Source organism: Meleagris gallopavo, chromosome 1 (assembly GCF_000146605.3).
Source record: "Meleagris gallopavo isolate NT-WF06-2002-E0010 breed Aviagen turkey brand Nicholas breeding stock chromosome 1, Turkey_5.1, whole genome shotgun sequence".
Lineage (NCBI taxonomy): Eukaryota > Metazoa > Chordata > Aves > Galliformes > Phasianidae > Meleagris > Meleagris gallopavo.
In genome coordinates this window covers 4,242,519-4,253,424 of record NC_015011.2, presented here as the reverse complement: position 1 = coordinate 4,253,424, position 10,906 = coordinate 4,242,519, and the positions used below count along the sequence as shown (strand labels likewise).

The following is a 10,906-nucleotide window of genomic DNA, read 5'->3' as shown; positions in this document are numbered from 1 at the left end:
TTTTCCCCCCCTGTTCCATTTGTTCAACAGAAGTACCCAGTGCTAGGAGCTGAGAATGCTATGCCAGACTCACTATCCCTCCTTCTTCTGCCTTTACCAATTTTACAACTTCTAATACTACGTACAACAGAGGGAGGCTATCACATACGAGGTGCAGTAAAGAATGTTTTTTGTCATCCTAGAACTTAAGCATGTTATAGAAATGTGTGTTGACGTAGCACGTTTTGATACCAGATCACCTCCAAAGCAAGTAAATAATAGTGAAAAACTAGCTTCTGCCACAGCACTGTCACCTGTTTTGACACCATGCTTTAATATCACCTTCGCCTGTGTAATTTGCAGTGACTACACAGCACAGGGATGTACACAAATATGCAAACATGCGAGGACCAAAACTGAAAACAAAATGACTAATTTCGCACCTTCTTGAGAAGAGACGATAGGTGGCATATAGTCCGGGATGTATTCTTTCCTTTCTTCTGCATCTTTACTCCCAGGCTGAGGAAACTGTAGGACATTGTTCTTGCTGACAGGAAATGAAGGGATTTGATGTGCGAAAGTCACAGGTTCAATATTGTGTATATAATCTTCTAGTTCATGTAGATTAACCCCCATGAGCTTAAAGGCATCCCCTACGTCATCCAAAATTGGATCTGTGCGGCCATCTGTAACAAAACAACAACATAACAATGAAATTTTTCCAAAAATCCAGGTAAAAAAATTATCCTGCAGAGATTACATTTTGCCTACTCTCAGTACCAGTAATGGAGATCCACAGCTCTGTCAGGTTTATCACTCACTGAGCTATAAAAAAGTTCTAAGAACATATTTCTGTTAAAAAATGTTTTATTTCAATCCCTACCATTTTAAAGAACTGTATGTCAACAGCACGGCAAGGAAAACTGAGGAAGGCTAACAGGCAGCTGTCCCTGGCAACAGAAAATCAACAACATATACCACTCAAAGCATTCTGATTTCATAAAGTACATTAAAATAAGCAAAACAAGCCCTCAATATGCTCAAAGTGTCCCTTTACCAGCACATAACCGACCAGAGATTATTTTTCAATTTAGAAAATTAATTATTGTATTTGCCGAATGAAACTAGTTCATAGGGAACAAAAAAAGAAGATATCTTGTGTATCTCTTGATAACAAAAATTCTTTACATAGTATCGTTCCATCAGATGGAAGCTTCAGGCTTCATAAGCTATGAGTCACTATACCTACCAGCTAGATATACCTCCTGGCTGAAACACAGTAATATCAACAGCATTCTGATGATGAGGGAATATTCTAGTCTAGATTTTAGGGACCAATTTCCTATGGCGCAATTCAAGTTAAACTCTGCAGCAAAAACCTCCTTTTTCTTATAAAAAGTACAATGAAGCCTTACCGGCCAAGCAGTCAGAACCTTGCTTTTACATATTCCCCAGAAGACGACAGTCTAAGAGACTATGTACTTCATTCTACACATGTAATTGGGGTCAGAGATGTAAATTTTACAGCACAGAAGTCCTCCAAGTGCCTCAGTTTCCCTAAGGAGACAGAGATCAGTTCCTCCAAACGCCTCCAGAGGGAGAACGGGGCACCCGGCTTCAGACCTACAGCACTGCTTTGAGTCTCATCGTAACTCATCATCATCATCATCAAATAGATGCCTTAAACTACATCTATTTTTCTTGTTATTCTATAAAATAATACTACATTATCGACACTATGGCTTATGAAGATATTATAACCCTAAATGATACGATGCAATTTGGTTGCTAAAGTAATAATGGGAAACCAGCCCACGCTTATTGAAGGAACACAATCACTATTCTGAACTCAGAATCAGAAGGCTCAGCTCTAGAGAACTGGGTCGGGGCGGGGGGGGCGGAAAAGGATGCTCTTTTGTTCTTTTTCTGAACCTAATCTCCTCTTGATTTATCTTGAAGCCAAAGCAGCCGAGCGGGCTGGTTCTCACATCACTGGATGAATTCAAACCCCCAGCCAACTTCTGCCTGCAGGTACGTTTAGGAAATAAGAATCTTGTTCTAGAATTTCTCTTCTCAGTGAAGATAAGAGTAATGCTCAGATTATGGCTTTGATTCTCAGCTCTGTAACACAGGCCTCTTGTGCGACTGTGGGCAAGGTGCTTGTGTTTTACCTCTCTTGCCTCTTTTGTCCGTATTAAGAGTGTGAACTCCGTGCAATGAGAACCATCTCTTACTTTGTGTTCCTACAATATTTAGTACAAGTGTCAATTATTTCCCCTGCAGACTCCAGGGATAGATAAATCCAGAGGCTTACACAAATGTAATTAAGGCCATCACAATTTTAGGGCAGTTTTGAGATCCCTATAGTTATGGTGCATTTGATAGAAGTGTTTTACCATTAAAAAATTGAACTTAGTTGACACAGACAAGAAATTTTGTATGTCATTTTTAGTCACTCTATAGACCACGCAGATACCTTTGAGCATACTGAACCACTTGTTAGGGCCAAGCTAAACAGCCAGTCCAGATGCTCTTGGAATTCCTGACTGTGCCTCAGCTCTCATTCCCAGAGCAGACATCACCCAGACCCAAAACCCATACCAACAGATAAGGACACACCGTGCTTAACAAAGAATGATTTGGGTTGGACGGGACCTTTCAGATCATCTAGCTCCAACTTCCTGCTGTAGGCAGGGATACCTCTCTCTAGACCAGGTTGCTCAAAGCCTTGAGCTTGGTCTTGAACTATTCCAGGGACGGGGCATCCACAACCTCGCTGGGCAACCTGTTCCAGTGTCTCACCACCCTCACAGTAAACAGTTTCTTCCTGATATTTAGTCTAAATCTACCCTTTTCCAGTTGAAAACCATTTGCCCTTATCCTGCCACTACATGCACTTATAGTCTCTCCTCAGCTTTCCTGTAGGCATCTTCAGGTACTGGAAGGCCAGTACGTACACGTTGCCTTGGAAGGAAAAACAAAACACACAGCCAGGTTCCCAAACTGCAAGACACACATCTGTCCCATTCCAGGGGCTGTACAAGGGTCTTTTGAGAGCCCTGCTCCATGAGAGCCTCCTGCCACTACTACTGACACATGCTTAGGGTGTTTTAGACCAGTTTATCACTGCAATAGGAAAAAGTCTTCAGGAGCTGCAGCACAAGAAGATGTACTGACATCAGAAGCAAGTGAGAAATGCTAAAAAGGGTTTCATCCTACAAGTGGTTACTGAGGATATGTGGTAGAAAAGCAATCAGCTATGGTGTGAAATGTTTTACGGCGTGAAAATATACTGAATGTTTAAGGTATGTAAATATTTAAGCAATTATGGCATTAAAAAGCAAGCTCAGAAGATGAGCATAATAGATAAACTTAGCTTTTTATTTTGAAAAAAATATAAGGATTATTTTTCCATATCTCTGACCCAAAGAGTTGATGACAAGTCATTGGGCTTATTCAGAAGTGAAGACTCTGGGAACATGTCATTGGGACCTCTCAGTACTCAAAGGGAGCTTACAAGGAGCAGGAGGACCAAGTTTTTTATTTAATCTAATTGTGATGACTTTAAACTAAAGAACTGGTAGATTTAGATTAGATGTTAGGAGGAAATTCTTTACTCAGAGGATGGTGAGGCACCAGCACAGCTGCCCAGAGAATCTGTGGGTGCTCCATTCCTGGAGGTGCTCAAGGCCAGGCTGGATGGGGCCCTGGGCAGCCTGAGCTGGTGAGGGGCAACCAACCCACGGCAAGGGTTGGAATTGGAGGGGCTCTGAAGTCTCTTCCAACTTAAGGCATTCTATGATAAAACTGACTGAAAACTCAAAGCGTTTAAAAGCTGCAACCGTCACAGTGATGAAAGCACTGATCAGTTCACCTTTTCTAGAAACACCACCTCAGTGAGAAAAACACGAAAAAGAAATTTTGATTTCAAAATACTTATTAACTAAAAATAGAACATAAAAATGCTTTAAATGCAATTTCAGGTGATTCATCAAATTTGAAAAAACTCAAGCTTGTGCCTTTATACTTCTAATAGTTTAACATTTCTCTTCCCTATCTTGTTCAATAGAAATTCACTTAAACAGCAGAAGCCAGACACATTAAAGAGAATGCTGACAAACATGCAACTATCCTGGTGTTACACAAAAAAAAGTAATAATTTTATGTATACTGAACTTGTTTTGATATTCTTCAGGTATCTGTGTTACCCTCTGTTTAAAAATTCATATGCTGGCACCATCCAGTAAAATAAGTAATCCAGTGTTGCACAGCAAGTGCCAAATTACAGCTTTGGAGGTCTTGGGTTCCAGTCTCATGCTGCTGCCTGTATCACAATACTTCAAATAATATCACAGAATCATAGAATTGCTTGAGTCAGAAGGGGCCTATTAAGGTCACCAAGTCCAACCTTCCTGCAGTGATCAGGGACACCTACAGCTCGATCAGGTGCTCAGAGTCCATCCTGCCTGATCTTGGATATGTCCAGGACACATGTTCTCTCGGATTGAGAAGAGACACAAGACAGCAGAATGCTTCATCCAGCAAGTTACAACTCTCCTGCTGATCTCAAACCAGCAAAGAATATTTCTCCTGACAAGCTTTAAGCTATACTATCTCCTTGAAAGGCAATGATGCTCTAAAATTGATAGAGCTATGATAACCAGCGGAGCTAAATTAAGTCCCAAACTCATTCATCGTAAAGCTGCAGAAATGGCCATGCAGTCAGCCTTGTTGTGTGAGTAAAGAGGAACCTGCACGCAGAAGTGGATTAAAAACAAAACAAAAAAACAAGTGTCCAGTGAGAAGCTGTCCAGAGTCCAACTGCTGCTCCATGTCACCAGCTGACAAATATTCACATTATCCAAAGAGACTGCAGAGCTAGGGAATGTCACTGGGAGAAACTCTCATTCTCTCCTTAAATTTCATTGCTTGATGCACAAACAAACTTTGTCAGTCCTCCCACATCCTCTCATCTCCCCTATCTAGGGCCCAAAGATCATAGGAGTCAGTGAAAAATTAACAAGTACAGAACAGAAAGTTGCTGTTTTCATGCTTTTTTTTTTTTTAAAGTCAGGGTGCAACTGCAGCTCTGAAAGAAATACATTGAGAAAAAATACTGAGTCACTACCCATGCAACATGTGCAACCTATTATAAATAGCTCAGTATTCACTCTCATGTTTGTGGAGAAGAATTTTCAAGCAGTAAATTATTTGGTCTAGGTCCTCAGCTCTGTCATAGATTCCCCGTGCTCCAGTAAGTCACACTGCCCCACCATGCACTGAATACGTGCACCTGCACCGAGGAGTTACTCCAGAATAACAACACATGACTTTCATTCAGCAACCACAGGAACAGTTGGAACCATGCACAATATGTATACACGTATGCCTTATTTGAGTGCACTTCATTGGGGAAAAAAAGGGTCCTGTTAACATCTTGCTATTTCTGCTCAGTCTGCTCCTTTTCCTGGTAAATTTATAAATGTTGAGCAAAAAAATCAAGTTGCTCCTTTATCGCTAGCCAGTAAGAAATTAATTGGTTTAAGACCATCAAAACTCAAGGTTATCAGGCATCCAGAGGTACACCTACTGAAACAAAAGTTACAGAATGTAATGGGCCCTGAATAGATACCGGTCACAGCATTCAGAAAATCAGCGCAGGGAATTAGCTCACTTAAACTGAGCATCAAATCCTAGTGCTGTAGAGATTACTATTATATACTGATAAGAGTGAAATTTTAAGAAGTAAAATAAAAATCTACAATGTAATTTGGGTTGATTCCAGATTAATTCTCCCCATGAAGGAAAATGCTGGTGCACTGTCAGCATTCCCCAAACTAACTTCTACATCTTGTAAAGCCATGCGAAACGTGAGTGCAAAGCGACACAGCGCATGATGGGCAGCTCTCCCCTAACACAACAAAAATGGGCATCTTGGCTTTCAGAAACAGCATGATGCCATTTGTTTTGTAGTTCCAATACCTTAATTACATACTCCAACATGGTTTTCAAACATTTCAGCATAAAAACATGTGCGAAGCGTACTGCATACCAAATAGATTTCCTCTCATGAGCTTTCCACAAACACAAACAGTGTAACACGGCTTACTTCAATAAGCAAACCCTCACTTTCTCTCCTGTAAGTTCACCCACTCCTCCACCCCAACACAGCATTCTGAAGCATTTCACAGCATCAAACATCTCAAGTCCGCTTTGCGAATCGTTTTGTCTTCTATTCACTCCCATCAAATAGAGCTACTGCAAATGCAAAGAAACAACAGCAGAAAAGTAATGAAAATCGTGAATGTGGCTCTCCTAATGGGATGTAACAGCTGGAACAAAGATCTAACACAGCTGGGAAAGCCATCATTTTCTTTTGCAACTGAGAAAATATGTGAACGGCGATGACATGCTTTTCAAACCAATACCACACTGCCTCAATTACGTCAGAGTAAATCCATTCAGTTTTGAATACAAAGATTATGTCCCTCCAGCTGACAGCCCTGCTAACTCAACCCCAACTGGTCGGACTGTGAGATAACACGCTGACAATGAAGATGCTACAATTGGAATTTAATTAATTCTACTTATGCAAAACCATCGTGAAATTCAACTCATTAATCCAGAGTTGGGTTTGTACAGCCACTTCTTTTAGGCGCAAAAGGAAACTATTCCAAAAAATCAGGGAGACATCAGCTGAGCATTGAGGTGCCTTTTCACAAACCTTTTAGAGTAATACATACAGGTATCATTTTAAGAGAGATAAGTAAGGAAATACCATTTGCTGGCATGAAAACAGCACATTCCCTTTCTCCACTGAAGAAAAAAACTAAAAACAAAACAAACAGAGCAGAACTATGATGTCTCTTGCTTCTCCATTCACAGAAAGGAAAAAAAGATTTTCTTTCTGCCCCTTCTTAGGGCACCTGAAGTATAGGGGGGCATCTCATTTCTAACTTCCACTGTGTACTTCCAGTTCCATCAGCAAGGAAAGGCACAAGCTGTATGTTCACCACCTCTGCATCTTTTCCTCCCAGACCTGCAAACACTGAGTACCTGTGGCAGTGTTAGCCAAGCCTGAAAGGCGGGGCTGAGTATCACTTCTCTTCAGATCACTGTAGATTGGTTTACTGCGGATCAGTGATGCAATAAGAACTTCTGCCCCTTGGGAAGATGGCAGGACCACAAGCACAGCATCTTCAGGCCACGTCTGCTCCTCTCCTCACCAAGCTGAGCCTCATCTTGTGAGGGTATTTTCTGTCTTCCAGTCTGCAAACATACCTGGGACTGCTCCAACCCAAATGCAACACTTTGTACTTGGCCCTGTTGAACCTTCTCACCTACCTACTTTTAGAGCCGATTCACATCCCTTTGGATGGCATTTCTCCCTTCTCTGGTGTCAATTGCACCGCTCAACTTGGTGTCACCTGCAAACTTGCTGAAGATGTGCTTGTGTCACCCTCATTTTGTGGTTCTCACATCCCCTTAAGTTAAGCAGAAATGCCAGCGTTCAGTTCACACAGACTGGACCGGAGTTGCCACTTGTCATCCTTCCCACACATCCCCTCCTGCAAAGCAGTGCAGCAACCCAAGCACTGCTCTTATGGCTCCACAGCTCTGAGACACCTCATCAAGTCCTCCTGCACCCATCAGGACACTGTCACTCCCTGCTTCATGCTCATACCCTGAAGCACAGGCAGTCCTCCTGCCCTGTTCTCACTCCCCTGTCACACACCTTGCAGACCCTCCAGCACTCCCAAGCTCTGCAGGGCTATCTGCCTCCCTATAAACATTCCCTGGGGGCTTTGCAAGGACCCAGTCAGCCCTGCAGTCAGACTGTAGACTCGCAGTGTCATCCTCTATCCACTACCAGGGCAATATTTGTTGCTCTCTTTCTCAACTGTCCCCACACAGACATGTTGCATTGTACTCACACAGACTCCTGAAGCTCCCTTCTCTCTCCTCCCACTTGGTATGAGCTTCCTGATCCCTGTCTCTGCCCCAGCAATGCTATCAACAGCTCTGTTCTCCTAATCCCAAATCCAGTAAGGCCCCACACTGCCCTGATACACATTAATCCCTCAACCCAAGCTGCATGGTACCCTACACACATACATCCTTGATCCCACAAGCACAGATCTCTGTGCTCTCTTTCCATATGCATCCCCTCCCCAAAACCAAAACCCCCATATCCTCTCCTATACACACACACCCCAACCCTACACAGTGCAGAGAAAGGGAGGCAGCAGCCCCATCTCCTTGCTACTTCAAAGCTTAATTGCTCCCACACCAACAGTTCTGTAGTCCCAACTCCTTACCCATCTCCCACTAGCCCACAGCCTGACCTCTTCCATCCCCTCACCTCTCACTCAGTTGCCCAAAGACCAAATCCCAAAGACATTCAACATGCAGAAGTGCCCCACAGGACATCTACCTATGCCCTCAAATTATTGCTCCTATCCTTATAGCTCCCAATGCTGCCCTACAGCATTCCTCTCCATACCCCACAGCACTGTCCCACAGCCTCCAAACACAGAGCTGCCCTTCCTGTGACCCCAAAGTACTGCTCCTAGCCCTGTGGATCCATCACTCCCCTACAGCTTCCCATCCCACAGTCCCCAGCACTGTCCTACAGCTCCTAACCCCACAGCCATCCTTTCTATGCCCCAAAGTACTGCTCCTAGCCCAGCAGTCCCCCAACACTCCCCTATAACCTCTCACCACACAGCTGCCCTTCCTATGCCCTCAAAGCACTGCTCATATCCTTGTAGTCCCAAACAATGTCTGAATGCCTTCCTCCTTGTAGCCCCTTGCAGCTGCTCCTCCTAAATACTGCTAAGTACAGCCCCCAATGCTGTCTTACTATTCACAACCCTCAGCACTGCCCACATCTTCCAACCCCACAGCGAGCCCTTCTATGATCCAAAGTGTCACTTCTAGCCCACAGTCCCAAGCACTGCCCCTTACAGCCTTCCACTCTACAGCTGCCCTTCTAATACCTCCACAGTATTGCTCCTACTCCCCTACACAAGAACTCTGGCTTACAGTCTTCTTCCTCACAGCCCCAGGCACTGCCTCTTGGCCTCCAACTGCACATCTGCTTTTCCTGCGCCCCCAAAGTATTGCTCATACTCCCACAGTCCCAACACTGCCCTAAAACCTTCCTCTTCACATCTCCCAGCGCTACCTCTCAGCCTCTGACTGCACATCTGCCTTAGTGATCCCATAAGATTTCTCACATTCTCTTAGTCACAAACACTGTCCTACAGCTTTCCTCCCCACGGCCCCTAGCACTGCCCCATACCATAACTGCCTTTCTAAAGCATTGCTCCTGATCCCACAGCCGTCAACACTATCCTACAGCTTTCCTACCCACAGCCCTCAGAACAAGCCCATGGCTTCCAGCTCCACACCCGCCCTTACCTGACCTCAAAGTAAGTTCCTATCTCTACAGCCCTCAACAATGCCCTACAGCCTCCAAACTCACAACTGCCCATTCTGTGACCCCAAAATTTTGCTCCTGTGGCCCTCATTACTATCTAACAGTTTCTCATTCCGTGGCCCCCATTACTACCTTATAGGCTCCAACCACACATACCCTCTACCTATGCCCCCAAACAATTACCCCTAGCACTACAGCTCCCAACACTCCTTATGCTCTCCTTCTTATAGCCCCCAGAACTGTCCTATAGCATCCAAACTCACAGCTGCTCTTCCTATGCTCTTAAGTATTGCTCCTACTCTCACATCTCCCACACCACCCTACTGTGGGGAGAATTCCTACCCATAGTCCCCAGCACTACCCCTGAGCATCCAAACATTCCCCCACTACTCTGCTCTTATGAGGCCCCATCCAGATTACTGTGTCCCGTCTGGAGTCCCCAGTATAAGAAAGACAGGGAGCTGTTGGAGAGGGTCCAGAGGAGAGCCACAAAGATGATCAGGGGACTGGAGCACCTCCCCTATGAAGACAGGCTGAGGGAGCTGGGCTTGTTCAGCCTGGGGAAAAGAAGGCTGCTGGGTGACCTCATTGCAGCCTTTCAATACCTAAACGGAGCCTACAAACAGGAGGGGAACCAACTCTTGGAAAGGGCTGATAACTGCAGGACAAGGGGAAATGGTTTTAAGTTGTGGGAGGGAAGATTTAGGTTAGATGTCAGGAGGAAATTCTTTACAGAGAGAGAGTGGTGAGGTACTGGAACAGGCTGCCCAGAGAAGTTGTGGATGCCCCGTCCACGGAGGTGTTCAAGGCCAGACTGGATGGGGCCCCGGGCAGCCTGGTCTAGTACTAAATGTGGAGGTTGGTAGCCCTACATGTGTCAGGGGGGTTGGAGATTCCTGATCCTTGAGGTCCCTTCCAACCCTAGCCATTCTGTGATTCTGTAATCACATATCTGCCTCTCATGTAAGCCTACTGTTACAGCCTCCTACACTGCTTTCCTTCCAACCGCCTTCAGCAGTGTCCCACAGCCTCCAAGCCAAGAGCTGCCCTTTCTACACCCCCAAAGAACTGCTTTAATTCCCACAGCCCCCAATATCAACCTACAGTCTTCTTCAACACTGCCCCACAGCCTCCAAACCCAAAGCTGCCTTTCCTGCAACCCCACAGCGCTGCTCTTAGCCTTACGGCCCCCATTACTGCCCTGCAGCCTCCCACCCCACATCCCAATGCCTGCAAAGTATCTCTCCTACACCCGCACGCTCTCACTCACAGAGCTCGCAGTAGCGGTGGCAGCCCCGGCCCAATCCCTGCAGGTACCGCTGCAGCACATCGGTGAGGAGATCGCAGGCCGAAACCTGCACCGAATCCCAGCCCAACGCCTGACAGATCTGCGCCACCGATACCCGCAGCAGCCACCGCGAGTACGTCTCGCACATGCCGGCTGGGCTCGGCTCCGCTTCGCCCGCGCCCGCCCTGGGCCGGGAG

General features: G+C 45.2%; 1 protein-coding gene across 1 annotated transcript in view; it reads right to left on the bottom strand.

Annotated features, from left to right (window-relative positions):
* TAF3 (TATA-box binding protein associated factor 3) overlaps positions 1-10,900 on the bottom strand; it is a 112,523-nt gene extending 101,623 nt beyond the window's left edge. The window contains 2 exon segments of the mRNA XM_010714491.1: positions 423-665; positions 10,692-10,900. Coding sequence (XP_010712793.1) covers positions 423-665; positions 10,692-10,857 — 409 coding nt within the window. The 5' untranslated portion in view covers positions 10,858-10,900.
* Between the last annotated feature and the right edge of the window lie 6 nt (positions 10,901-10,906).